This window comes from Oryzias melastigma, linkage group LG18 (assembly GCF_002922805.2).
Source record: "Oryzias melastigma strain HK-1 linkage group LG18, ASM292280v2, whole genome shotgun sequence".
NCBI lineage: Eukaryota > Metazoa > Chordata > Actinopteri > Beloniformes > Adrianichthyidae > Oryzias > Oryzias melastigma.
Window position 1 is genome coordinate 16,969,655 of NC_050529.1, and position 27,606 is coordinate 16,997,260.

General features: G+C 39.9%; 5 protein-coding genes across 8 annotated transcripts; 2 read left to right on the forward strand and 3 right to left on the reverse strand.

Annotated features, from left to right (window-relative positions):
• Positions 1-631: 631 nt before the first annotated feature.
• Positions 632-10,905, reverse strand: efs (embryonal Fyn-associated substrate). 2 transcript variants are annotated; one of them, XM_024287956.2, is made up of 8 exons: positions 10,716-10,905; positions 10,105-10,307; positions 7,902-9,131; positions 7,635-7,754; positions 4,613-5,551; positions 3,964-4,053; positions 1,683-1,940; positions 632-1,614 (listed from the first exon to the last, which is right to left on the reverse strand). In XM_024287956.2, exons 2-8 carry the CDS (start codon positions 10,114-10,116, stop codon positions 1,429-1,431), a joined length of 2,835 nt encoding a protein of 944 aa, XP_024143724.1. In that variant the 5' UTR covers positions 10,117-10,307; positions 10,716-10,905; the 3' UTR covers positions 632-1,428. The 2 variants fall into 2 exon arrangements, with proteins under 2 accessions (XP_024143724.1, XP_024143725.1); XM_024287957.2 differs by having other exon boundaries at positions 3,982-4,053; positions 10,716-10,904.
• Positions 10,906-11,190: 285 nt separating this feature from the next.
• On the forward strand, positions 11,191-14,867 carry dhrs4 (dehydrogenase/reductase (SDR family) member 4). 2 transcript variants are annotated; one of them, XM_024287953.2, is made up of 9 exons: positions 11,191-11,321; positions 11,568-11,683; positions 11,814-11,991; positions 12,635-12,736; positions 12,811-12,881; positions 14,141-14,192; positions 14,275-14,409; positions 14,491-14,546; positions 14,619-14,867. In XM_024287953.2, exons 2-9 carry the CDS (start codon positions 11,571-11,573, stop codon positions 14,731-14,733), a joined length of 822 nt encoding a protein of 273 aa, XP_024143721.1. In that variant the 5' UTR covers positions 11,191-11,321; positions 11,568-11,570; the 3' UTR covers positions 14,734-14,867. The 2 variants fall into 2 exon arrangements, with proteins under 2 accessions (XP_024143721.1, XP_036072626.1); XM_036216733.1 differs by lacking the exons at positions 11,191-11,321; positions 11,568-11,683 and adding an exon at positions 11,465-11,567.
• Positions 14,868-15,231: 364 nt separating this feature from the next.
• tinf2 (TERF1 (TRF1)-interacting nuclear factor 2) lies at positions 15,232-20,249 on the reverse strand. The gene is made up of 10 exons (XM_024287647.2): positions 19,959-20,249; positions 19,538-19,740; positions 19,356-19,460; positions 18,761-18,856; positions 18,546-18,656; positions 17,428-17,551; positions 16,634-17,342; positions 16,217-16,266; positions 16,051-16,130; positions 15,232-15,483 (listed from the first exon to the last, which is right to left on the reverse strand). The coding sequence occupies exons 1-10, from the start codon at positions 19,984-19,986 to the stop codon at positions 15,367-15,369; spliced, it is 1,623 nt and encodes a 540-aa protein (XP_024143415.1). The 5' UTR covers positions 19,987-20,249; the 3' UTR covers positions 15,232-15,366.
• cideb (cell death inducing DFFA like effector b) lies at positions 19,699-24,607 on the forward strand. The gene is made up of 6 exons (XM_024287651.2): positions 19,699-19,837; positions 20,828-20,963; positions 21,245-21,359; positions 22,068-22,226; positions 22,308-22,492; positions 24,353-24,607. Exons 2-6 carry the CDS (start codon positions 20,938-20,940, stop codon positions 24,492-24,494), a joined length of 627 nt encoding a protein of 208 aa, XP_024143419.1. The 5' UTR covers positions 19,699-19,837; positions 20,828-20,937; the 3' UTR covers positions 24,495-24,607.
• On the reverse strand, positions 24,599-27,377 carry homezb (homeobox and leucine zipper encoding b). 2 transcript variants are annotated; one of them, XM_024287650.2, is made up of 3 exons: positions 27,227-27,269; positions 26,357-26,430; positions 24,599-26,188 (listed from the first exon to the last, which is right to left on the reverse strand). In XM_024287650.2, exon 3 carries the CDS (start codon positions 26,167-26,169, stop codon positions 24,937-24,939), a length of 1,233 nt encoding a protein of 410 aa, XP_024143418.1. In that variant the 5' UTR covers positions 26,170-26,188; positions 26,357-26,430; positions 27,227-27,269; the 3' UTR covers positions 24,599-24,936. The 2 variants fall into 2 exon arrangements, with proteins under 2 accessions (XP_024143418.1, XP_024143416.1); XM_024287648.2 differs by lacking the exon at positions 26,357-26,430 and having other exon boundaries at positions 27,227-27,377.
• Between the last annotated feature and the right edge of the window lie 229 nt (positions 27,378-27,606).

The window sequence follows — 27,606 nt, forward strand, 5'->3', positions numbered from 1 at the left end:
GAAAAAACAAAACAATTGCATAATTCCACATATGTATTTGTGCATTCTAAATGGAAACAAAAGACAAAACATTAAATGTAGTGTTTAAAAAATGGGTTTCTGGATTTCTTTTTTATGTAATAACCCTAATTCGCTTAAAAAATGAAATGTACAAAAAAAAACATACATATAAAAAACTTTTTTTTAATCATTGCAAATCACCCTATAAAATCTCCCACGTGAAGGATCTTCATTTCAAACATAAAGCCATGCAAATTAAAGCAATGAAAACAAAAGGTTTACACCAATAAATAGAAATTAAAGTCTGTCATGTGCTCTCACAGTATACAATGTGTTACTCCCAACGCCCACCAGGTGGCACTGCAGCACGTCATTTGTTAAGGCAGGAGAATAAATGAATTTCCCAAACACCTACAGTGGTAGATTTAAGAAATATATTAAATTCCAGGAAAAAAAAGTGTAGTTTGGTTAGGTAACTTAAAAAAAGTAGACTTTTATGACTAAAGAAAGATTTAGTTTAGTGTTAACATGAGATATGTCCTGAAACAGAGTTCAGTTCAAATGTGCTTCATTCTGTAGATTTATAAGATAAATGAGACGAGTAAGACAAAAATATAAAACCTTGAAGTGATTAATGATGATTATCTTTAATAAAAGATGCCAACTGATGCATGTCGTGCTTTAATTTCTGTGTTCAAGTGGCAGACCGGTTGCTTTAAAGGGTCAACGTAGACCTGAGAAAGTGTAACTGACAGTTTGTTATGAAAAAAAAAAAAAATCTAAGATTTAATGACGCGTGTCACAGTGAGACGTGTAGAGGCAGGTGAACTGGGTCAACGGGTTTCTCGTGGAGGAAAGCTTCAGGATTTTCTCACCCTTTTCCTTGACTCTTTCAGTTTGGAGGTTTCGTCATCTCCTTTAAGAGACTGAGAGCTGCAGCAACACAATGAACAATATTAGCTCTAGAGAACACAAACGCAATCAGATAAAACGAGGAATTCGGGAACGTTCTTTGTTAGGGAAAAAAAAGCACAAAAATCTCAAGATGCCGCTTGATGTTGACAACAAAAGGCCATGTTTGGGTTTTATTAGAAAAAGCAGCAAGGTTTTTTGGATTTGGAAAAAGAGGACTTTAAGGAAAAGAGAATTATTGATAAGCAGTGAAGGAGTGAAGGGAGCATTTTTCAAAGCAAACCTCCAAGACTGACACTTCCAACCACAAAGGGATTTCAAGTAACACTCCTGGTATCAAAGCACAACTGTCATTCTGGAAACAAAACCTGCTGTGACAGACACAACACCGGGATTAGTACCAGCATCAACGTGGCAAAACACCTTCGATTCCAGTCAAACACCAGGGAGAGTGGCGGGCAAATAAGGCATTCGAACGGGAGAAAGTGTAGGTGTAGAGTCGAACACTTTTATATATCAGGAGGATATTTCTGCCAGCCGCTGGAGCAGGGTGGAGAACCCGGCCGCTTGCTGGGAGAGCTCGGCGACGCGGTCCACCATCTCCTGGCTCGCCGACAGCGATGGGTAGTTTTGCGCCGCTCCTTTTGTTGCCACGACGACGGCCTTCAAAGCCTGGCAGAGGTGCCCGCCTGATGTGGTGATCTGAAAGGAAACTTTCGCTTAAACTTGATCAAATAAACCAGTTTCCACGGGGAAGGAATGTGATTTACCTTGGCTCGGAGGTCGGCAGACGTGAGGAGGCGGGATAGCGTGTCCCCGATGAACACCAGTTTGTGTGCGGTCACGATGAGGCTCTTCCCTCTGGCGACAAAGATGCGAGGCGGCTGGTTCGTCTTAACGCTGGTAAAAAGTACTTCGATGGCGTCCGCCAGGCAGGAGAGGTGCGCGAAACTTTGAGCGGAGTAAAAGGACAAGATCTCAGAGTCCTCCAGCGAGAGGGACACTGGCAGAGGAGGGGATGGGGTGACCTGTTAAAAAAAAACAAAACATTTATTATTAGTATTTTCATTAGGAAAAAGCTTGAAATGCAAAAAACAAAAAAAATACAAATGACATTTCCACATTTTAGGAAATAATTCAAAGATCTAATTAGCACAAATACAGAAAAAATAAATTATAAATTAAAATGCCCATCCAATCAGAATTTTAGACAATTTAATGCTTTAAAGACCCACTCTAATGAAAGGGTTTTCTAGCATTTTTCTCATGATGGAGGCCAAATATAACAGAATTTAATATTAAAACAGATTTTTTTTTGTTTAAAATGTGATGTATCAAGAGCAGAGGAAAAAATCCTATTTGAAAAGGTTCCCTTTTGTGAGACGGTTAGTGAAATGGGCAGACCATTCTGATGCTTCCACTTGCAGATAAATAGATCCATGAACGTCTTTGTTTTCATGGTCTGAGCTGGTATCTGGATAAAACTATATTGATATCGCTCGCCATTTTTGTCGCACTGCTAATGTTAGCTTGGGCTGTAAGCTAGCGGAGAGAGTGTAAACAAAGGATGACGGGACATCAGTGGAGGCTTACTTCTGTGCCAACAAACCAGCATAATAAAATTAAAAGGTCACTGGAAATGCTTTGAAAATAGATCAAAAGATGGTTCGAGTGAGACTTTAAAGATATAAAAAAATCACTTTGAATTGATCATTGCTTAAGAATAAAATATTTAATATGATTTTTCTAGTTTTAAGAAATAAAAAAAAGCCTTTGGTTAGTTTTTACAGTAAATATTACTCATTTTATTCGTACAAGTTCCCCTGTTGTTCCATTTAAATCACTGGATAATTAGTAATTTAAATCGAATTGTGAACATACATCTCATAAATCTAGACAGTATTTTGATATAATTGTGCATTTCTTTCATTTTTTAAATACAAATAAACATCAATGACACGCTTTCTGTGTTCTTTTAGACACGATTAAATGGAAAATATTTTCACTTCAAACTGTGACTAAACATGTTATCAAAACTCCATTGTTTAGCTCTGAAGTGAGTCACATAAATGTTGGGCTGTGATTCAAACTTCATTTGAGTCAGATGATCTCGACACATTCTCATGACGAACCATCATAGTTTAGGATGACATTTAAAAGCTTATTATAGGTAAAATTACAGTTTCCTTTATGTCAGCCTAATTCTATACTCAGGATAACTAAATTTTCCAGATGAAAATTGTCTTTTTGGTGTTTTTAACCTGTTGCTTGTGGCATTTTTCTGGTGATGGAGGACCTATCAAAAGAAAACTAAGTTCAAAACTGCATTTCTGAGTTTTTCTTCATTCAAACTGTAGTGAAAATAAGGAGCAGATGAAAACACATCATTTGAAAAAGATCTAATCTCTCAGCAACTGTGCCAACAATCCTGCCCACAACCCAAAAGGCAAACTTTTAAACGAATAAACTTTGGAAGAAATCATGTCCAAGAAAACAACACATATTCTTCTGATTTTGGCTAAAAACGTCAATCGCATTAAAAAAAAAGAAAACACCTATACAATAGGTCAAAAGATGATTGGAGTGGGATTTAAATAGTTTAATTATTTCTCTAAAACAACTGGCTACAAAACTCAAGGAAGATGAAAAGGTTAACATTCGTTAAAACTGCATAATCTCAAGGATGACTACATTAAATCTTTAAAGGATGTCATGGAAAACAAAGCAGTGAGTCAGACACAAACAGCCTAAATTGAGCCTCTGGTGAAGGACTGGCTGCTTTTCTGTCCCTCATTGTCCCGCAGCCTCCTTCGTCTCAGAGGCAAGACTGTTGAGGGTTATAAGTGCTCTCTTGTTGCCTGGCAGAAGTGCACAAAGAAGGCTTGCAATGAGCTGGGAAAAATGCAGTGCGGGTGACTAAAAGACACGACCTCGCACTGACTTGCATGCACGATGCATGTTTCTCAGAAAACGTGAAGTGACTGTACAGTACATGGCGCTGAATCATAATAACAGAAATCAGGAGGACTGAAATCATATTAGGAGGATTACTGTGATTGGTGGATTTACTCTTGGTTCTCCATTGATGGTTTGTGTCTGTCCGATCTCAGTCAAGGTACCAGGCGACGGCTCCGGTTTACCCTGTTGTGGAAGACACAAAAACAAACTGAGAAAAAGCCCATGTGCATTTGAATTATTGACTGTATAAGAGAATTGGACTGAGTGACCCCTCCCCCGTCGTGCTCCAAACAGTAGATACTCACTGGCTCCAAAAAGCCAAAATCCTATAGACTATTATTGAGAAATAAACCTAATTTTTAGCATGTTTTTGCTAATCCTGATAGATTTTTCATGATATTTTTGTCTTTAACACGTTATTCAATTTAAAAACTGACCAATCAGATGCATTAATGAAAGTAGGTGGTGCCTGCCGGCCACCACGTCAAACATTGATAAGCCGCTTTCAACTGGAAGCGGTGTGGCTTTCCAACAAGCTCACTCCTGATTGGTGGGAGTGGTTGCCCTAGAAACGATGACCAATCACCCGTTGCTGACATCGTCTGGCTCCAACATAGAGACTTCCATATTGCAAAAAAATAGCAACGGAATTGAGTTTCTGGTTGGATCCGGAAATAAACCCTTTTCTACTCAGTCCAGTTCTCCTATACAGTCGGTGATTTGAAAGGAGGAGCAAACTGACCTGTAGCTTGACATAACCAACACTGTCTCCTGAGGGTACCGGCGCCGGGACTGGAGTCAAGCCAATGCCTGCATACTCACTGCTCGGGTCGTCCTCTCCGTTCACGCGTCCCACCGTGACCGTCACACTAGCTAGAGAAGGAGGCAAGGAAAAGGCTGGCTGAGGCGTTGGGGGCAGGGGCCTTTCCTGGATCCAGCTACTTTTGCGAGAGCCCATTCCACCGGTAGAAGACTTCCCATCAGGCACTGGGAGTGCGGGCAACGGCCTGCGTGACAGGGACTCCTGAGAGGACAGGCGAGGCCGGCCCTGCGCCTGCAACAGGAGAGCGCTCTCTTCGAGAGAGCGCTGGACGAGTGTCAAGAGGCCTTCGGATGGCGGGGCGTTACCGATGGCGGTCAACGACGGGAGAAGCCCCGACAGGCGGGCCCAGGCCTGCTGTAGAGGAGGAGGTGGGTCCCCCAAATGGCTGGCTTTCCATGTAGACAGAACCTCAGCCAACGAGGTGCCCAGGTCTCGTGACGACAGAGCGCCGGCGGGACCCGAGGTCGTGCTCAGCAAGGAGTGGACGAGGTTGCATAGCGAGGTCCTGCACTGAAGGTCACCAGAGCCGTTGCTGGAAATAGAGAGGCGGCGGGTGGACGTGGAGGAGGAGGAAGACGAATGAGGGAGAAGTTCAACAGTCAGCGCAGGCGTGTCGTAGATGCCCCCATCAGGCTCACAGGAGTCTTGCTTGAGATCGCCAGCGTTGGCCGGTTTCTCAGGTCCAGGGGTGCAGGAGATCTGTCCATTCTGGAGAACGTCCTCGCCGGATTGGTTGCTGGCGGACTCTGTAGAACCAAGAGGCAAACCTGGAAGGGTCGGGACGCTGTAGACTTCATCTTCAGGTTCACTGGGCCTGACGTCTAGCAAAGACATGGTGATCGTTGGGACATCGTATACCTACAAGAAAAAAAAAGAGAAGTTTTTAAAACAACATTGAACATCTGTTTTGAAAACGTCTGCTTAGATGGTCAAACCATAAAACAAAAGCGAGCGCAACATCACAGTAAGACACATTTGCATCCCTTAAACTTGAAGGCATGTCTGCAATGCACCACAAAAAACAAGCAACAGTTGGTGCACATTTGAAAAGATTGAGGGGGGGCAGGGTGCTACTTGGACGTCACGGTCTTCACATGAGGGTGTGACGGGGAGAAAATAGAAACGACATTTGGACTGGATAGACGGGCTCCCAGCAGACAGACAGGTGTGGCCTCGCCTCGCAGGGGGGGAGGGGTGTGGGGGCTGGGCGCCACCAATGGTGGAATGTGGGAAAACGGAGGGACGAGGCCGAGAAAGTCATCTTTCTCACAGATCGCACGCTGCTTGTAGAGACATGAAAACCACAACAGTTTCCCATCGTTTGTAGATTTTTCCTGGCATTATGAAAGCTCCATAAAATTCATGCAAGTTAAATGGAATTTTAGGGACAAGTTCAATTGATTAGTCATCTGGCAGCTAGAAGAAGTTTGATAAACTTTTAAAGGTATCTTTAATGTGAAAAGGGGCATTAATCCATGTAGAATTAAAGACCCACTTGAATGAAAATCTTGTTTTTGGTGTTTAACAGCATTTTTTTTAATGATGCCACAAAAAACAACCCAAAATTTCACTTTTTAGCATTTTTTTATTCAAATTGTGAATCAGGAGTTGACGAAAATGCAGTTTGAAAAAGAGCGTTCAAATTACGATGGGAGGTCACAACCGCCCTGCTCTGCTCCATTCTGATACATCAACTTGCAGACAAATAGATCCATCTTTGTTTTCCTCGTCTGAGTTAGCATCTGGCTCAAAACTGTAGCTGGACAGCTCCAATATTGCTATTGGGTTGGGGGTGTAAGCTAGCGGTAAACAGAGAGCTCGCAGCTACTTTAAAGGAAAGTGGGGGCGGGGTTTCTCCGCGGAAGCATTCTTAGGCCCAATCCGAACTCTTCCCTTCCCCTTACCCCTACAGCCCTCCAAACGGAGAGTTATGGAAAAATAGTGTCTCAGAATTTGGACATCACTTCCGCTCGATGATTTCACCAATAGTTAGCTAGCGGTTAGCTAGCATTAGCGCGAAGCTTCCAGAGCTCAAAATACATAAAAACAGCAGTTTACTAACTTTAAAAAGGTCTTGCTACAACAAAAAGTCATTATTTACATTTAAATGTCAACTTCTATACTTCAGAGTGCACCCACGTGAAGAAAAGCGCTTCTTCACGGCACAGAGCGACGCAGTTTACCCTCTCGACTGAGGGCTTCGTATTCTCCGCTGGGAGAGCGGCATATTAAAATAAATATTTAGGACACCACGGACTACAAAATACCCCTTCAAATGGAGGTGTGGGGATAAAGGAAGAATTTGGATTGGGCCTTACTCAAACGCGAATTTCTAATAAACTTCTGCTGCTCTGCAGAAACTATGTCCAAAAAAATGACTTTTTTGGGGGGAGCTAAAAATGGCAAAATCATAATAATAAAAAATCATTAAAAAAAAAAACACTAGGAATGATTTTAAAATAGATCAAAAGAGGGTCAGAAAGTGCTTGTATTTATAAGAATTTAAAACGTTCTTTTTTAATACAGAGATAATTTTTTGGAATATTTAAATAAAATAATTGTATAATAAATCAAAATAACACAAAGCTTAAAGTAGTATGACCCAGGAAATGTTATTATAGAAAATTAAAGCACTTGTGAGAATAACCTGCTTTTATCTTTCTAGATTCAAACCACTATCACTAGTGTTTGTTATCTCAGTTCATTTTCACTTTAACTGTGTGACATTTTTTTTTCCTCCTGGAATGCATCGTTATAAATTCAGAACATGGTTGGAATTAAGAAGGTGAATGCCAGAAAACAAAAAAAAAGTCCAACTCAAAAAATAAAAGGGGTTTATGGTCTTAAGGCTAAATTCTGCATCAGGCTTTAAAAATATAGGAGCCTAATCTGGGGTATTTCCCTGCCTGTGAGTTGAGGAAACGCTAGGAGTTATTTTTACCTTGGTCTCTGCCTCGGCTTGCGGCGGGACGCTGCGAGGGGTGTCATAGATACCGTCGTCTTCCTTGTGAGTAAGGGGGACTGCTTGCTTCCACTTGCCACTGGGAGGCGTGTCGTAAACCTATTGCAGCAACAGACTGTGAGCTCGAAATTCAACTGTAAGAAGACTGCAACATTATGTGAGCAATCTACAAAACAGCACATCTGGGAGCATTTACGACCATCGGCGGACTAATCGTGTCATCTCGCCTGGTTTATCCTCACTTACCTGGTCATCGACACCATTTAAGACCTCCAGGTTGTCTGCTTTCCTGCCGTCACTGCTCTGTCCGTTTGGTTCTTCCTTATGTTTAGTTCCTACTTTGTTGTCCTCCTGCTGCTGCAGAGTTGTCGACGGTATGACAGCGGTAGGCGTCGGTACACCGTTAGCTTCTCCTGATGCTTGCTGCGTATCTTTCCTAGTCACTCCTCTCACTGGAGGGGCTGGTGGCGGGGGTTTGCGGACAAAACTGGGCGATCCTGGAGCCCTGGTTTGTCCAGCTCTGACCAGCATAGGAGATCCGCGGTGGGAGGGCTGGCCCGGTTTGCCTCTGGCGACAGCGGGCTTCGGCGCAGCTCCTTTGAGCAGAGGTTGAGGAGACGCCTGGGTGGGGGTCAACGGGGATGGGTGCTGGTGAGCTAGAGCTGTCGCCGGTGGCCTGTGCAGGTTGGCTCCCACAGGAGTGGGCGTCTGGTACATCCCAGGAGCGCTCTTGCCGTCTTTGGGCTTTGAAGATCCACTTGGAACAGGGGAGCCGTTAGAAAGGAAAACACTGGAAACCGCTCCGCCTACCGGAGACTGATAGACGTCATCACTGGCGAGAGGCGTGCCTTTGGGGACTAAGTAACAGTCATCTGAATGCTCTGCTGGTAGTGTTTCTCTGGGGACCAGATAGGTCGAGTCCTCTGGTTCATCAGTCACTTTTGGAACTCCACTGGGGGACAGATAGACAGATTCTGATGCTATGATGCCTCCAGGCTGCCGCGCTGCAGAGGGAATAGGACTTATAGGGTTCTGAAAAAAGGACCCCTTCCCTTCTGTTCCTCGCCCTCTCAAAGACGGCGACCGTGGACGGCTCTCGATATCCCAATCAGGTTTAGGCCGAGCGCTAGAACTGGAGTGCGAACGTGGACGGCCCCCCTCCACCCTGCGCAGTTCTCCGGTCCTCGAGGGCGCTCCCGCAGGCGGCGGGGAGTGATACACCCCGTCGAGGTCATCTGTGCTCACAGCCATCCGATTCAGGACGGTGCAGGAGTCCGAGCCGGCGGGGGAGGCGGGTTGCAAGAGTCGAAGGCGGTTGGCGGGGGCAATGCCCTGCCTGCCGTGCAGGGAGCAAACCCACCACCCCGGTCCAATGGTCTTCTCCTGATCCAGAACCATCAGAATGTCCCCCTTGCGGAAAGCCAGCTCCTCTGGGCTTTCAGATGGGTTATCGAACAGGGCCTTTGCCAGAACCGCCTGCAGAGAAAAAGGACGACAAATCTCTTAACTGGCTCAGTAAAAGAAAAAGAAAATAGCAACTATGTTGTGATGAAAAACAAATCATTAAATGAGACTGGGGTCTCACCCAACCCCCCACGTCTGTGGCCTACTCTCCAAACAAACAAGCACATTTGCAAGCCAGTGCCAAGAGAAAGAATAAGGAGGCTGATTGTCTAGCGCTCAGAAGAAAATTCTACTTTTAACATGATCTTGCAGCATTTTTTTTGACGACGGAGGATAAAGAAAATAACGTTTAAAATTGCATCTCTGAGTATTTCTTGATTTAAATTTGAGCTGGCATCTGGCTTAAAAAAACACTCCAATATTGCTAGTCATTTTTGTTTGGCGTTAGCTAGCGTGCCAGAATGTAAACACCAGTTATGGGTGATGGGAAGAGGGGGCGGGGTTGCTCCATCCCAGCTATATCCAAGAAAATAACACCCTTTGAGAATGCTTTGAGAATAGATAAAAAGAATGACCGTGATATGGTGAATGGCGGTTATATGGGAGGATTTAATCAGGACAAGTGAACCAAAAAAAAAAAAAGTGGATTTATAACAGAAGCTGACATCATGTTTATTTAATCCCCCGGGGGCTGGATGATTTTGGCAAAAGGGAGACAGAGGGAGGCGTTTGGGGAGGATCAATGATCAAATGGACACAGGGGCTTAATGGTAATGAGCAGGATGAGAGGGAGGGGGAGGGGATGAGAGCCACATCTGTCCTTTGCGGTTTAGGGGGTAATTGCCAACCTAAAGCCAGAGCACCCCCTACCCCACCCCCTCAGGGGACACAGGCCTCGCTGAGGCCATGTGGGACTCATTTATGGAGCCAACCAATATCCCCATAAAAAAGAGGGGTCTAAACATTCAAAGGGAGATTCTACTTAACGCACGTGCACGACATGATAAATCTAATGTTAGCTAAATCCGATCAGTAGTATACTCACCGACACAGACATGGTCCACGGTTACAGGGTTTACAGGTTTGACTCGCTTAAGTGACCGGATGGGTCGGCTCGTTCCATGAATTTCGGCTGCGGTCCTCATGGACGCGCAGGCTGGCAGAGGGACTCGGTGCCGAGGCACGGCTGGCTCTGCGGGGAATGCATCTCCGGGCTCCAGGAGGCACGGCGTCTTCTCTCTCCTGGAACTACAACCGAGGAAACGCCTTTCACGCTCCGACCGTCTGTAGCACCGTGGCTGTGACGCGTATGTTACAAGGAGAGCGCGTGGAGCCCAGCAAACACCTGTCTGTGCTTTCCACGCCCAGTGACGTTACTCTAAAAGCAGCCGACGTAAGCTAGTGCTAGCTTAGCATAGTTTCCAAAATAACCAGTTTTAAACACTAAACACGTATTCATTTTATGTAATATTTCTCATAAATGACTTATATCAAAAATAAATGTTTTAGAAATTGGGTTAATATTATTAAGCTGCTCCTATCGCGGCCTACTTCGTTAAAATTAGCTGGCCAGCTATGGCCAGTTCAAAACAATGGCCCCCGTTTTCTTAAAAAAAATAACTAGTAGTTACACATTAATTCAATTCTTATAATTACCTCTTTTTCCTCGTATAAAACTAAGCTATCCACCGACTCACAGTATTTTTGTGTGAGAAATCACTGTTTTCCAGGCATATTATATTCCTGACCATTTGCGTTCAATCATCTCCTGATGACAACAAAATGCTCTCCCAGCTCACAAAGTAGCTGAGATTTACGACTGATCTAAAAAACAAACGCCCACACGGTCTGTAACGCATTTGGTCCATCCTACATGTGTGAGATCGCACGGCCTTCTGCAGCGTGACACAAAGGGCTCCTGTGATTGGCTCGTTCTCCCTGCTGCGTTTAGGTACTTCTCCTTTCCTCTGTAAATCAGATGATTAAACCGTTTATGCGTTAAGCAAGAAAACACACAACAATAATTACACTAATCCATGGTTTCCATTGTGAAATAATTATTTGAATTAAAATATTCAAGGCTGGTTATGGTAAAGTTAGTCCAAACAGTTATTTTAAATTAATAAATCAGGAGCGGCACGTTGAATGCTTTTATTTTGACAGTAGAACTTTTACCCGGAAAAACACTAATTGGAACAGTCAAAGGTTGAAAGACTGAATTTGTTCGATAAACTTCTACTTCAAGTTGGCACAAATAACTCGGTGAGATCATTTGTTTGTCAGATACCTGTAGTAATCAAAATATAGCACACGCTGGAATTAAGTAGATGGGTGTTTCTTGCAAAAATGGAATTCACGTGCTTTTATTTGTTCCAGGTTTTGCTAAGTGTGCTAGCTTTTTTATTTAAAAAACAGACCTGTTCAGCAGTGCTGTCAGAGCTTGTGACCTCTGCCCCACCAAAGGAAGGACGTGTTGTCATGAAAAATGCTCTTGTCCTCTGATCACAGGTGATGATTAGAAGTGCCTTCAGATTCCTAAGAACCAATCCTCTTTCTGTACAACAAAGGATGTCTCAGAGCTGTCTTGCGGGGAAGGTAGCCATAGTCACCGCCTCCACGGATGGGTGAGAACAACAACCCTTAAATAGACAAAAAACAGCAGGCCCAAGTGACTGGGATCATCTGTTCTGACTAATCAGGGGTTAAAATCATCAAAAATATGATGACTATAACATGCAGTATGCTGCTTTTCAGAATCGGGCTGGCTGCAGCTCAGGCTCTTGGAAAGAGGGGGGCTCACGTGGTTGTGAGCAGCCGGCGGCAGGCCAACGTGGACAAAGCTGTGGCCCTGCTGCGGAGCCAGAGCATCCAAGTGACCGGGACCACTTGTAACGTCGGCAACGCGGAGGACAGAGAGAAGCTGGTTCAAATGGTAGACTCTCTAAGGAAGCAGTGAAATTTACACGTACAAAGCAGTGTTTTTCTGTTCACTGTATCACTCACCGAGTGTGGAAATAGTGAGGGGACTTCTATTAGTGGTTGTTTTTTTTTCTTTTTCAGGAAAACCTCAAAAATGTCCCCCTGGCATAGATCAGGCTCAGAGCAGAATGTTCAGGGGGAAATCTGGAGCTTTCATCCTTGAAGGATTGCCACATTCTTCTAGTGTCTGGAGAAACAGTTCTCTTAAAGTCATTTAAAAGAACTTTTTAGTCTGACATTTTTAAGAACTTTAATCTACAACAATACTATGTTGTATAATCATTCCTTCGCTGTATTGATCTCCAAAAGTGTTCAGACTTTAGCATAGGCGGCCCACATAGAGCTCTCGAATTGCATTGTTGAGGTTAGAAGACTCAGACGTGCAGGTTTTGTTTTTTGTCCATGGAAAATATGACTTCGGTTAAATAATCAATCATTTCGGCGGTCTTTCATTGACTTCACTTTAAAAAAATGCTGCATTTTTTAACCTCAAAGTCTTAATTCGAATATAAACAGTTTGTGATCAATAATCTGATACAAAAATCTTTTTTGTGGGAATCTTTTTATTTCATCAATCAAAACTCTTTTTGGACTAGACTCTGGATCAGTGTGGCGGCATTGATATCCTAGTGTCCAATGCAGCAGTCAATCCTTTTTTTGGGAACATCATGGACTCTACAGAGGATGTATGGGACAAGGTAAAAAAAACACAAAATATATTCATATAAATCATAGCCTCTAATTGATTCTCTTCATCAATGATCTTGTGTAGATCCTGGCTGTAAATGTAAAAGCATCTTTTCTCCTAACCAAACTGGTGGTGCCTCATATGGAAAAGCGAGGGTAAGTTTTTTTGGTAGTTGCTTTAGTGAGGGGAAAAAAAATGGCAGTGAGATTGTGGTCTAGAGTCTGTTATGTTCATTAGAGAGACTCCAGGAGATCACATTATGAAATCTTTCCTATGATTAACATCACAAACCTCTCCTATTTTTTAAAGTCCCTCTGATATCTTTTGATCTATTTTAAAATGTTGTTTTTTTATTTTTATTTTTTATCCAGAATTAAAAGAAAAATCTTTTTTAGGACATAAATTCTGCAAAGCAGCAGGAGTTCATTAAAAACTCACCTTTAACTTTAGGGTGGAGCTGTTGGTACAGAGTAAGCCCGCCCCTACTTCCCATCATCCATCTGTTTACATGCTCTCCTGCTAGCTTACAGCCCCTCACATCTCCAACGGTGCAAACAAAAATAGTGAAAAAAGATGGAAACTATCCAGATGTACAGTTTTAAGTCCTGCATCAGATGAGGAAAACAGACTTATAGTAACAAGAGTACCACATTTTCATACAAAATAGGTGTTTTTTTTATGTCAATCTAAATCATAACGATGGAGAAAAACATCGCTCGCTTAAATAACACTAGAATATGTTTTTATTGAACACAATTATGTGTCCAGTTTCTGCATAAAACTAAGTAATCCCAAAAGGTTCACATATTTTCTCCTTTAGCTGTATATGGATCTGTTTGTCTGCAAGTCGAGGCATCAGAATTGTAGCTTATATAATACCATTTTTTTCCAAACAGATTTTTTTGTCTGCTCCTGATTCAGAACTATTTGATTAAAGAAATAATAACACAATTTTGAGCTTCATTTTCTTTATATATGTCCGCTAACATCAGAAAAAGAACATGTTAAAAACACAATTTTTACAACAAAAAACTACTTGCAGAATTGGTGACACATACTTTTTTAAATCCTTTTTATATATATGTACAAAACCAAAATCATATTTTGCATCAGAGCTGATTTCTTCCCTTCTTTTTTAAAATCCAAATTAAACAAAAAACTTCAATTTACACAAACAATATGAAAAATTTCCAAAAAGCTGTTATTGTCACTTCTATAATCCATAACTAATTTACTTATTCACCTTTCAAATATATGTGTATACTTGTATGTGGTTGATAAATACACTTCAATTGAATATATTGCATTGTAGTTGCTGTGCAAAAAATTAATTATTTTTTTACAAAAATGAATAAATGTTAACATTATATAGAAGTTTTTAAACTGTATCCTCATTGTTTTTATTATCATTTAGTGGAGGAAACATCATATTTGTGTCATCTGTTGCCGGCTACCAACCGATGAAGGTGAGCGTCCTCGTATAGTGTTGGTGCTACCGTTAAGGTTGTGAGTGCTGGAAGGATTCAAACATGGACGCCGTCTGTTCAGGGTTTGGGTCCCTACAGCGTGAGTAAGACGGCGCTGCTGGGCTTGACGCGGGCGCTTGCCCCCGAGCTGGCTCACTCCAACATAAGAGTGAACTGTGTGGCTCCAGGAATCATCAAAACGCGCTTCAGTTCAGCGGTGAGGAAGAAAGACAAAACAAAAATGCAGATTTTATAACTGATTACAGTAGAAGTTGATGTGTTTTCTATTTTGTGACAGCTGTGGGAGAATGAAGGCATCGTGAAGCAGTTTAAAAAGCAGCTGAGCATTAAACGGTAACGTTTACACTAAATCTTGTCACTGATTCAAGAACATGGGAGATGTTGATGCTGGATGTGTCGCTTTAGGGTCGGGGAACCGGAGGAGATCGGCGGGGTGATCGCCTTCCTGTGCTCCCAGGATGCTTCCTACATCACGGGAGAGACCATCACAGTGACCGGGGGAATGGGGAGTCGACTCTGATCACAACTTTTTCTAAAAATTCAATAAATTTTCTTTTTTTGAAAAATGAACTGGAGCCAAAAAATGTGGACATTCTAATCAAATGTTGGTGATTTTGATATTAAAGTTGCTGAGTAAACAACTTAACAAAACTTCTAATGCATCCAATGTATGAATTCCCACCCCTTTTTTAGCTGTTTAAAGAAATGCTTTTTCATAATCAATGAGTGGCTAATTTAGCTGATTGAAATAATGTAATTAAGTCTATTTTTGGAAAATAAATACATTTATAACCCAGTGACTTCTATTATCTACACTCCAGTGGGGCAGGTGACTCCCGTACATTTTAAACAGAGATAAAAGAAAAGAAGCTTTATAATTTTTTAAAGTTAAAGATCTTTATTAATTGATTACATTTTATTTAAGAAAGCACACATGAAACAACAATATTTCTGAATAAAAACACAAAAAAACAGCAACATGCAGCTTGTAATCTGGGATTTTGTGATTACAACCACATATTCAGATTAAATCTAACTTGAAGCATTTATAAAAGCTGCAGGGGGAGTTTCTAAATGTGGAAGAGTTAAATATATTAAGAATCCATTCAAGTCCACTGAGATGTTTCTGCTCAGACTCCAGAAGGTTGTTCTTTCACCTGCGTCTGTTGCCAGGCGACGCGGTTCTCTGGGTCGCTCGGGGTTTCCAGAACTCCCTGAGGGTGGGAACGAAGGTCCCATGTTTGGTCTTGTAGTAGCGCTTTGTGAACAGCTGGGGGAGACAAAGTCAATTAGAAAAACACATTTTTAAAAATTACACAATTAAATTGATTTTTTTTGTTTTTTTTTATGATTACAGATGTTAGAGCTGTCTATTGCCAATTTAAAAGTAAGATTTATTTTATCTTTTAAGAAAAAACATTTTTTTAATTAAAAATAATAAAATAAAAACATGAAATAATACCAAAAAATTGTATAATTTACAAAAGAATATAAGCAGAAAAAAATGTTAACTGTCCTTTACTGTCCTAATTTTTAAATAATATAACATTAAAATAGTTTACAGACAACAAAAACTGCAAAATTACTCACTTTTAGACTTTTGTATTTTTCTTAAAATTAAAAATTTTCTTAAAATAAAAAAATTTTAAATATTTGATTTAGATTTTTTATGTTATTGTTTTTTCCTATTTGTTTAACAGTAAAGTGTTTTGATGAGCTTTAAAAATAATTTCTAAACTGAAGTCCTCAATTAGAGCTCTAGATTTAATTTTAGACACAATAATAAAATAAATAGTAAAATAAGGGTTTAATATGACATCAAAAGGAGCGCACATACCCGGCCTTTAAAGTTCTTAATCCCTTCATCCTCAGAATCTGCTACATAATCGTTTTCCACTCCAAAAAGACCTGCCATCTCTAAACAAAAAGGAAAAAAAAAATTAAAAATGTTAAAAAAAAGTAATTTTTTGTTCCTATGAGCGCCCGATGAAGAGTCTCATCACCTGTGTTCCTGTGCATCTTAGAGGAAGACCTCCATAACTCAGGATGATTTCTGTCAAAAGCAAAAAGAAAAACATGAATCTAAAACCAGAAAGGAACAGATTTTAGAAAATGTACACATTTGAATCGATTTTTTTTTTTTTAAAGATTAAGCCGATAAAAGCAGAAATAATCAAAGCTTTTATGGTACTATTAAGTGGCAGTCAATGGCAAAAATGCTAATTTGAGACGTGTGTAGGCTCAAGAATGTAAACGCATCTCAAATGCTAACGGAGTGCAGAGATCAAGTCTCTATTTGTTAAACAAGCTTCAAAAAGAAAAAATGAAGGAAATGAAGACTCAGAACGCAGCGTTTTTGAAGCTACAGACTGATTCTTTACTTTAAAAACATGATGCATCCGTTACACCCATCTCCTTACTCTTTATCATCCAGGTCGGGACGATCAGGCGTTTCGTGACTCCGTGTTCGTTTCTTTGTTGAATTCCTCCTCCAATTTTTTGTTTCCGTCTCTAAATTCCATCCTCCCTCTGTGGATAAGCTACAAGGCAGTTTTCTGATGTCAACTCTGGGCTGGTTGCTCAAACAGGAGGCAAAAGCAGATTGGATGGACGGATCTCCAGGGTGGTGAAGTCCTCGGATCCCGAGCTCGCTCATACGGGCGCTCAGGAACTCTCTGCCACATCCCTCTTCTTCTCGCTTTTCCTCATTTGATCCCCGGTCTCTTTCCCTGCTTCCCCTCTTTTTGGAAACAGTCAGAACTTCTTCATCATCCGAGTCCACTTGCTTGCGTTTCCGTTCTCCGTTTTTATCCTTTCCTCCTCCTTGGTCGCCAGTGTGTTTTTCTTTAAGTGAAGTGAATTTAGAGCAGTTTGTGGGTTTGTTTGCTGCATCTTTGGAAGCGGAGCTCCCGTCGGCCTGCAGGGACTTTTTGCTGGCGGAGATCATGGCTGGAACCTCCTCGTTTGAAATGAGTCCAATAACAGGCGTGATAAACGGGGAGGGGTCCGCCGGCTGTCCCCTCGACGGGTTGGAGGGTGGTTTGCTCGATTCTGTTGATGCAGTTTTTCCAGACGGGGGGAGAGAAAGAGAAGTCAGGATGGAGTCTCCCATGTTTGGAGGCAGGGACGCTGTAAACAAACAACAACAAAAAAAAGATTGTCAAATAAAATTAGAATTTTTCCTGTCAGAGTTCATTATAATTCCTTTATAAACCTGCTGACTCCAGATGACCGAGGCAGGACTGATGCTCCAGCAAGATTTTAAGGAGTTGGGGTTGGGTTGCTGCTTGAGCACATTCCTCCAAGACAGAGGGGGCCTCGCTGAGCCACGACACCGTCTGAAAAAAAGCAAAAACGATCAAGATTCTGACTTACTTTTTTTTTGTTTGTTTTTAACATGTTTTTATTTTACATTTTAATCACGATGGAGAAAATATGTAAAGAAAATTAAAGTAAAAAATTGCATTTCTGAGCATTTTTATTCATTTAAATTATAGTTAGTTAATAGCTGCTGTTTGAAAAAGAGTGTATTTGTGACATAGAAAATACACTGGGCATCCCACAAGCTCCCTGTTCCAAGCTCTCAGCAACAGGTGCTTTATACATCGTAGTGATGCATCCCTTCCACAATAAAGGATCTTTGAGTATTTTATATAAATAGAATATCTTGAGTTTTAAGATGTTAATGAAGTTTTTTTTGTATAAATAGACCTCAATAAGCAAAAGTTTTAATGTGATAGTGTTTATGTAGTTTGAAGTACTTTATATATGTTTTAAAGGTTTTCAAATAAATAATTTTAGGCTGTTAATTTGTCCCGTTTTTTGTTTCCTGTTACTGATCTGAAAAATGATCCAAACAGTACATTTTGTAATCCGTTGTATCCCTACCTCCGGCAGTTCGCTCTCTCTCTGTTTCTGTACTCCCACATAGTAGTATCAAAGAGGTTACGGTACTTCCAAACTCTTTCAATTAGGTTTTCATAATCAAAAGTGTTAAAAAGAAACAATTTTCTAAACTACATGCGTACAATTCCTGTCCTGTATGATGTCATCACCTCGAGGCCTTGCAACCAAAGTGATTACAAATTAGTCTGAAGTTTAAAACGGGCCTCAGCTTTTGTTTTTATTTTTGCTAAAAACAGCAAAATCATAATTAAATGACCACTAGTTTTATGTTGTAAAATAGATCAAAAGATGATCGGAGTGTAACTTTAACAACAAAACATGCATAATGTCAGAATTTCCACATTTACAGGAGTGCAGAAACTATATCAACTATAAATAACACTGTAAATCAATTTGTTTAAGAGTAAAAAATAAATAAATTAAAACCTGAGTGAGGTTGGGAACAGGAAGTAGCTGGTCCAGTCGAATTAAGAACTCCCAAAGCAGCTTCTCCAGCTCCTTGTCAAAGTCGGGGCCATATTCTTCTGTAAACTGTTCCTTTTAGAGAAAACACAAACGTCTTTTCAAAGAACTGAACAGAGAGGGAAATCTGTGACTGCTAAAGCAGCGCTTCAGATCACTGTAAATGTAGATGTACTCACTCTGAAGAAACGTTCTCTCTCTGCTGAATCTGTCAGCAACGTCTGAACTAAGGAATGAAAGTTCTCCACAGATTTCAAGATTTTCACGTCTTTTTTCTAAGACAAAGAGTAGAAATGATCATGAAAAACGTCTGATTATAATACACACACATAGGAATGTACTTAACCTCAAAAAAGAGGGTTGTTAAACTCTCTCATTTACTGTGCTTCTACTTTTCCTTGTGATTAGAATGCAAAGTGTCTTTCATTTACCAACTTATAGGAAACAGTATTTAAAAACCATTTTGTAAAGTTAGTTTTTCACAATAAGTTAGGATTATTGAGATAATTACATTGTCTTAATTGTTGGAGTAATAAATCCCAAACTAATGAAAATGGTGTTTCCTCTCATTCATTAATATTAAAAGGAAATTTTACATATTAAATAAAAAATTTACTCTAAATAGAAAAAGCCCTCATGTAAATAACAATATCTGTAATTTATTGTTAATAATCGTCAACAATAATAATCCCTTTTAAACTAAAGAAATATTTAAAAAGATAATGACGTTCTTAAGAATGATTGTTTGTTCAGTGAACTTTAGTGTTTGTTTACCACGAAAGAGGCGGAAGATGAAGGGGCTGCAGGAGGACGGATCCTTTCCAGATGTTGTGAGATTATTTGGACATCAGGCTGTGTGCGGCACAATTCCAAGATCAACTAAAAAAGAAGAACAACAAAATGTAAAAAAAAATGTTGGATTAATGACAGCTGCCAACTCTTATTTTGAAACTCACCCGGGCTCTCAGCCCCAGTGCCAGCTTGCCCTGGTGTCTGGAAGTCAGCAGCTTCGGGACTGTCTGGCAGGCTGACGTCACAAACTCCTCCACGACGCCATACTGCATGACGTCCCTCTGCTTCAGCACTTTCCAGAGGGCGGCGGACACCAGGCGGGCCGGAGGGGCCAGCAGCTGAAGGGCTGTGAACGGGAGGCTGGCGTCTGCACACGACACGACAGTTTGACAGGAGCGTCATCGAGCGGGTTAAACATGGCGCCATTTGTGTGTCTCTTTAGTTAAAGGCGGACAAAATACAAGGTTTGGGAAGTAATAAAACTAAAACAGCACATTTTTAATAGGTTATTTTAGTTTTAACCAAACTTATCAACACCACATCTAACAATACTCACTTAAAACGTTAAATAACAGTAACACCTACCATTCTCCTTAGTCTTGTTTATGGCCATTACGCCTTTGAACTAACGGAGACTTTACGTTTAAGCTTAGCCACTTCAAAATGAGGCGATGGAAACAATCAGCATATGCAAAACTATCACTAAAAACTCTGGTACCTCCGGTTGAGCGGTAACCAGACACAAACAGAGCTTTGCCGGGCTCCGTCAAAATTCTTCTTCTCCCGCCTTCTTTGAGAAAAAAGTATCTGCTTCGAAATGTGGCTTGAATGTCCCGAAAGGGCGGTGCTTAGTGTCAATGTCTTTTTTCTCAATGACGGGAAGCTCCGCTTGAGCAGGTTATCGTATGGTACAATCAAACGAACTCAAAATGCATTCCCGGATATGACGTCATTCCTCAAGCCCATATGTAAACTCGAACTTTTTAAATAATAAACAATAAATAATAAAAAGAATAGGAATAAAATAATAAAATTAAGACTAATATCAAGTCAAACATTATTTTATGTATTCTAAAAAATGTGATATAAATATTATTAGACCAATCAAATTATTTGTAAATACTGAACTAAAGTTAATGTAAATTAGTATGATTGTATTTTTTTTTTACTTTTTATAACATATTTTTTTTATTATTTTTATTAGTATTTGTCTTATTATCAATATTATTATAGTGTTTGACCTAATACTACACAAGGGAGACAAAATTCAAAGGATACTAATGTGAAATGTTTAAATGTTTACTTGTTTTTATCATCACACTCAAACTAAATTCCATATCTGCTTCTCCCGTTATCAACCAGAGAGTTGATCAATCAGCTTATATTTCACTTGAGCACTTATGCAGTCATTAAGGACTTTGCTCTGTTCTCCTTTGAATGTCCATTATCTCTAGATCAAGAACAAAGTCCAGTTTGTGTCACACAGACAGAACCAGCATTTGGTCCCAAACAAAACACCCAGTAAGACAAGGGAGCTGAAGGGGAGAACACAAGACCGGCAAATATGGAAAGCACATCTTCATTAATCAAGTGAGTTATACATTTTTGTTTTTTAGTGTGGTTGTTCTGATTTACTATTTTTAGATTAAAAAGAAAACACAGACTCCCAAAACAAACAAACAAAAAAAAAACGTTGAAAGATGAAGAATTAAAAAAAAGAAAAAAAGATAGGAATAAAGTTAAGCTGACGATTAAAAAAGGATAACTTAACAAGGATAAATTAACAACTTTAGAACCGATGAATGAATTTTATGTAGCTACTTTAGATTTAAATTTCTAGTATGTTGAAGTATTCTCTGGTTTGTCTTTAGATCTGTAACCAGGCGAGTGTGGTCTCCGCCACAGCGCCCTTTCAGGGTGTGCTGCCAGAGGAGAGAAACTAAGAAGGGTGTCACGGCTGGAACGCTCGAGGAGCTAAAGGAGAAGGTGAGAGAAACCTCAAATAATCAAATAGAAAAAGCATTTTTAGATTATCTCAACACAAAAAAGGTGAAAAAGAAATCCAATATCCTCAGTGTTCAAGTTTATGACTGTGCTCACTTTGTTGCAAGAGTGAACACAAGGTGGAGTAATACATTTCTTGACAATTTAAGAATCTAAATCTTAAAATTCCCAAATCAAATAATTTTAAACAAAGAAACTTACTTTTAAGTAAGTGTTGCTTTTAGAAACAACATCAGACTGGATTTTGCTTATTTCTTTAACTGAAAAGTATTTTGTGTTGATTAGACAATCATCTCCAAATGCCACCTTTATGCAATAAACATTTGATTCCAATTGCATAGAATATTTTATTAGTCGTTTTATGTGCATGAATAGGTTTGCTTGACAGCAGGGAAGCCAAATAAATCAAATTTGAGATCATTTCAACTTAATTTGTGTATTTTTGTTTGACAAAAACAAACTGCTTGGGCTGTAAAGGATTAATGCAAGTCTTATCTTTTAAAACATCAGTAAAGTTTATCCTTGAAATAAGCTTTTATCTGTTGACCTTTTTACTGAAAAAGTTGCCAGAAAAGACCAATTTTACTAGATCTTTTTGGGCTATTTAGATAGGAATGCTCATTCTTAGTATTAAGTTGTACAACTAAAGGATAAGTGTCAACAAAATTGGTATTATCTTTCCACCAAAAGGCTTGCCAGGCTCTGCTGATGTCTCTGTCAGCACTATCTCTGTGTCTGGTCTGTGAGGAGGACGGTACAGAGGTGGACTCTGACGAGTTCCTCATGACCTTACCTGACAACACCATGCTCATGGCGCTGCAGCCGGGACAGACATGGAGCCCTCTGGCGGTATGTTAGACGGCAACCTTCTCTTTATTGCCTGTTTTGTTTTAGAACCATTAAAAGATTTAATTCCTGTTGTTTTCCCAGGGTTCAGTGGTGCTCAAAGACCAAAACAAACCTCGCACTGGAAGAGACATAGCCCGAGTGACCTTTGACCTCTACAGGATAAGCCCCAAAGACGTGTTCGGTTCGCTGAGTGTGAAGGCTACATTTCAAGGCCTGTACAGCGTGAGCGCTGACTTCCAGTGTCTGGGGCCCAAGAAAGTTCTCAGGTGAGCTAAAGGAAAGACACGTCTGGGAGCTGCATGGTGACGCAGAGGTTAACTCACAGTAAGGACACCTTGGCTCAAAATCCAGGGTTTTTTCCAGGCACTCCGACCTCCGCCCACAGTCCAAAAACATACTTCATACATTTATTGGTTTCTTTAAATTGCCTCTAGGTGTGCATGTGAGTGTGAGTGGCACTACGACACACAGGCAACCTGTTCAGAGTGAACCTCGCCATCTAAGAGTAGTTGGGATAGGCTCCAGGAACCCTGAAAAAGATTCAGCAGGCTTCTTAAGATGGACAGATGGGCGTTTGTCTTCATATATTCCACCTATTCTGCAATTTTTAGAGTAGCAAAAGTTTTGGTTTTTGAATGTGATCAATTAAATTTTACAACTAAAAGTTCATTTTAAGGTGCTTACTAGGACTGTCACAAACGATCGTTTTAATAGTCGACTTATCGCCAATTATTGTTTTGATTAGTTGACTTATCGGGTCATGTATAAACTGAATGTAAATGACACATCTTACCCATCATTATCTTAAAACTTTAAGTGTGTAAGATATATGCTAACTAAAAATAAAGACAATAAAAATGGTAGACTATTAAACCTTTCATAAATCATGCAGCTTCTTTCCTTCATTAGTTTCTAGCATTAAAACAACAAATCAAATGAGGTCTGTATTACTATTTTTCACAAAAGATAATTTTTTTGTTTCACACTATCACATATAACAACAAAAAGGCATTTTGTGGTGCTGAACGCTCACAACTGTATTCAACTTATTACTCTATAGAATTCCAAACTGCACGATGCTCTTGCTATTGCCAGGAAATTTTGCTCCAATGGGGTAGAGGTTGCAGGGATGCACATTTAGCTAATAAGTTTTCGCTAATGTTAGCTTAGCTTACCCAGAGGATGATCCCTCTTCAGCGTTATCACACTCAGTCAAACGTGCTTCCTCTTAAGGTGCTCATGCATACAAGTTCTGCCTTGTAGATATTGCATTGGACACTTTTTTTATGTTTCCCATCTTTAAGCTCCATTGGTGTGTTGTTATGCTACCCAAGTGTTCCTAGAAGCATCCGTAGTGATTACAAAGAAATGAAACCAACTCAAGAAAATCCAATCAATAACATGGCAGTTAATGAGTATTTGATAAAAAAAATGTAAAATTTGATTTATAACAGGGGTTTGCAACTTGAGGCTCCGGAGCCACATGTGCCTCTTGTACCCCTCTAACATGGCTCCCTGGTTAAAGACAAATCAGAAAAAAAGCAAAGTAGACTAACATACAACTCATTCACGTACAGTTAAAGGACAGGATGTATTACTAAATAAACAGATTATCTATTTTGAACAAATTCAAGAATTTTAAGTGCACTTTATGGGCAAAAAGGCACTGTGGCTCTTTTAATTATCTCTGATTTCATTTTAGTTTGTTAGATTTACACATTTCTGACTGAGATCCACCACAAGTGGTAAAATAAACTGCTAAAATTACGCTATTCTACTACATTTGCTACATTGAGATGGTTCTATGTGACTTTGAGTGTCTTTTATTTTGAAAGGAAGTCGTGTGAACTGTTTCATACTTTGGAAAAAGTCTAATTTCTCTTTATATTTATGTTTTATATCTGCAAAAATGATAACATTTCATTTATATTTATCATTAAAAATATATTTCTAAAGGGTGAAGTGAGACTTTGTGGCTCCAGTTGGGTTTTGGTCAGTGAGAAATCGACTCGAATGGCTCTTAAGTGTTTAAGGTTGCAGACCCCTGGTTTATAAAACCACATAGGTACATCACTCCTGCTGTGTGAGGATGCTACAGGGAAGTCTTATTGTTGTTTTGTTGCTAGGGAGATGCTGCGTGTGGCTTCCACCCTCCTTCAAGCTGCAGGACACTTACTCATCACGTCTGCCTCCATGATCCGCCGCATCATTGAAGGGGCTGAGCTTTGGCAGCCACAGAGAGCAGAGTACACGGCCAAATGGAACTGACAACACCGCGTTTCTATATCTCATTAATGTCCAGGCCTGATATTCTTGTACCTGAAGGTAAAAGATGTTTATTCCTGTGAAACAAACAATAAAGAAAAGAAAACTTCTTACAATGAATGTATTCATTTATTTTGCTCCTTGTACGGAAAACTTTTGTCTCCAAATTGTAAAATAACCTTTTTTTTGGTCAACTTTTATCCATTTTTTCTTATAGTTTTTCTGGCCCACTCTGGGTTTTTAACATTCAGGTCAGCTAAAAAGAGCAATCATTCAGTCACTCCTGTCTGAACAAACACTGGAACTCCTTCACTTTAACGACAGAAACATTTTTTCCAACAAACGAGTACATGAACTGTATTCAGGAATTCAAAAGAAAAACATTCACAGCTGCTCAATGTGCCACTATTAAGCAAACATCAACATTGTGGCTCAGCAGACATCTTCAAACGTTCTCTTGTTTTTCCATCTTTGTTATTTTTTCAATGCATTGCCGGTACAGGATGTTGCCCATCACTCGCTTGTGTTGCTCCTCAGTCATCCAGCCGGGCTTTACTTTTTTACTGTAATAGCGCATGTCCTTAAACCACTTAACCAAATTGTGGTGGCTCACGCCGGTCACCTCGCTCAAGTGACAGTACAGCTCTCTGGTTGGATACTGGGAGTCTATGAAAGCCTTCTTCAGCGTCAATAACTGGAAACATGTCTTTTTTCCACTAAAATTCTGAGAAGGATTATTGCAGGGATGTGGAACATCCTCATGCTGCTGTTTGGGGAAAGAGGTCTGATCATCTGTAAAGGGGCTGTCGCTACCTTTAATGAGCTCCTTCCGTTTCCCGTCAGTGGCCTTTTTAGACTTATCTCTCAACTCCATTTTCACTTGTTTGCTTTCACCTAAGCGTCTGTTTGCAGGGTTTGCAGGGACGGTTATACCAGGGGGGAGTGGGTCACCCAGTGGGTCATCGGGCAGAGGACGGTACTTGTTAGGAGGCTTTACCTGCTCTGACACAGGTCTTTTTCTTGTGCTTTTTAACTTTCTGGTGTGAATTGCTCCATCAGGCAGAGTGTCGGACTTTAGCATCGGATTTGTTGCTTTCTTAGCAGTTTGCTTCTTTTTCCTCCTGTTAACGACAGACTTTTTCTTCCTTATTTTGATTTTATTTTCCTCTAACTTTCCCGCCTCACAAGCTCCTAATAATCCTCTTTCCTCCACACTCTGCTCTTCTCCTGATCTCATCTCAGAGGAATCTGTACCCTTTTCTTGTCCTTCATCTCCTTGTCCGGCTCTAATCTTTCCATAGACTTCATGGATGTCTTCACTGTCCCAGCTGATCCCGTACTCCAGCCTTTTCGCCATGAACCACACCTTCACCTGGTCTGGGTGGAGGGAGCAGCGCTGAGCCAGAGCTGCAGTCTGTTGGGCTGTCAGATAAGGAAACTGGTCAAAGGCGTTCTCCAGCTCAGGTTGTTCTTTCAGCTGTAGCTCAACCTGCTCTGAGTCCACCCATATCACCTTCTTGCTCTCAGAGACCAGGGGCAAACATAGTGGACGGTTTATATCTGCTCTGTGTGTCTGTGGAGCATTTCCACCAGAACCGGACAGGGTTGGAGTCTCGGCAATGTGAGCAGGCATCTTCTGTGGAGTCCAGGGGGTTCTTCCAATTGCAAGATGCCTCATCTTTGTTTGGAAATTACTTCTGCAAAACACAACATAAACATATGCATGCCTGATAATACGTTAAAAGAAAAATGAAAAGGGTAAGTCCGACTCCAGCACCTCTAATAATAGCGTAGGGGTTTGGAGGGTGTAAGCCAGTGGGAGAGAGTGTAAACAAAGGGATGATGGGATATCAATGGAGGGTAACCTCTGCACAGACAGTCCCGACCACAACTTGGAGGCAGATTTCTGATGAACTCCTGACCCCTACAGAAAATATGTCTAAAAAAATGACAGGCTTTTTAAATTTTGGATAAAAACTGCATAATCATAATTTTAAAAAAAGCATTGGGAAGGATTTTTTTATAATAAATAAAAAATACAGCTGGAGCGGTAATTGAAGGAGTAACATTAAAAAAATCAAACCAATGAAATATCCAGAAAATCTATGGTTCATTCACAAAAAACATTTCATGACAAACCAAAAAGTGTCATGATGGTTGATCTAAAAAAATCTTTAGGCTATAGACATGAGCTGCTAAACCTGGCAAAAATCTAATTACTATTTTAATAAACATTTAGTACGCTGCTCATGTGAAGTATATCTATAATACATGTTTTCATAGACCCTTGGTTTTATTTCCAATTTTATGTAAACAGCTCTAGTTGTGAGTCTAAAATTGAGATTCTTGTTGTTTTAAAAACAAAAACCTTGATTAAATAACTTGATTATTTTCCAGCTTTTATTCTGGAGCTTGAGTGAAAGTCGTTTGCTTTAGTAATAATATAAGTATTTAAGTTCAATAAACCTATAATTTTTTGTACCACTTTTAAAAAGTCAAATAATCGGAATAAATAAATAAAAGTAAGTCCTTTATGCTTAAAAATAAATAAATGCGGTATTTTCGCGTTAGCATCATTCTTGTGTTGCTAAAGGAAACTAGCTAGCTTAACTCGCATTTTAAATTAGCTTTGGCGATTTTAAAATTTAAATCAAAGCCTTCTCTTGTCGAGTTTTTATTCTTAAAGCAACTACTAAATAATAATATTAATAATAATAAAAACTAAGAATAATTACCTGTATTGAATTTTTTTGTTTAAGTAAGAATGTTAAGTGGCGATCCTCGTCTGTCGAATCATCGTAGAATATTTTTGTTAAACAAAGTAAATATGATTGCTTAAAACATGTAGTCTTGAAATTGTAACTAATATCCTATAAACGGGTCAAAATTCATTATTATAAATTAAATATTTCACATTTATTCTTTAATGTTAACATAATAATTAAGGTAAAACGTGAAAAATGTTTATTGTTCATTTGTTTTTGTTATTATTCCTATAAGACCCTTTTAGACTTCAATGCATTATTACACACAAATACATTTTGAAAACTATAAAACTTTATTTAGAAATATGGGTTAATGTGTAGAGGTCGACCAAATGAGCACTGACTGACTA

Coding starts and splice junctions, on each gene's coding strand:
- efs (XM_024287956.2), bottom strand. Junction 4,054..4,612: donor TTGGTTATGTCAAGCTACAG/GTCAGTTTGCTC, acceptor CTTCCACAACAG/GGTAAACCGGAGCCGTCGCC. Junction 1,615..1,682: donor CTGCCGACCTCCGAGCCAAG/GTAAATCACATT, acceptor GTTTCCTTTCAG/ATCACCACATCAGGCGGGCA.
- dhrs4 (XM_024287953.2), top strand. CDS start 11,571: ATGATTAGAAGTGCCTTCAGATTCCTAAGAACCAATCCTCTTTCTGTA. Junction 11,684..11,813: donor GTCACCGCCTCCACGGATGG/GTGAGAACAACA, acceptor GCTGCTTTTCAG/AATCGGGCTGGCTGCAGCTC. Junction 14,193..14,274: donor CCGGCTACCAACCGATGAAG/GTGAGCGTCCTC, acceptor CCGTCTGTTCAG/GGTTTGGGTCCCTACAGCGT.
- tinf2 (XM_024287647.2), bottom strand. CDS start 19,986: ATGGCCATAAACAAGACTAAGGAGAATG. Junction 17,343..17,427: donor CGGTCATCTGGAGTCAGCAG/GTTTATAAAGGA, acceptor GTTTGTTTACAG/CGTCCCTGCCTCCAAACATG. Junction 16,267..16,633: donor CCCGACCTGGATGATAAAGA/GTAAGGAGATGG, acceptor TGCTTTTGACAG/AAATCATCCTGAGTTATGGA.
- cideb (XM_024287651.2), top strand. CDS start 20,938: ATGGAAAGCACATCTTCATTAATCAA. Junction 22,227..22,307: donor AGACATGGAGCCCTCTGGCG/GTATGTTAGACG, acceptor TTGTTTTCCCAG/GGTTCAGTGGTGCTCAAAGA. Junction 22,493..24,352: donor GGGCCCAAGAAAGTTCTCAG/GTGAGCTAAAGG, acceptor TTTTGTTGCTAG/GGAGATGCTGCGTGTGGCTT.
- homezb (XM_024287648.2), bottom strand. CDS start 26,169: ATGAGGCATCTTGCAATTGGAAGAACCCCCTGGACTCCACAGAAGATG.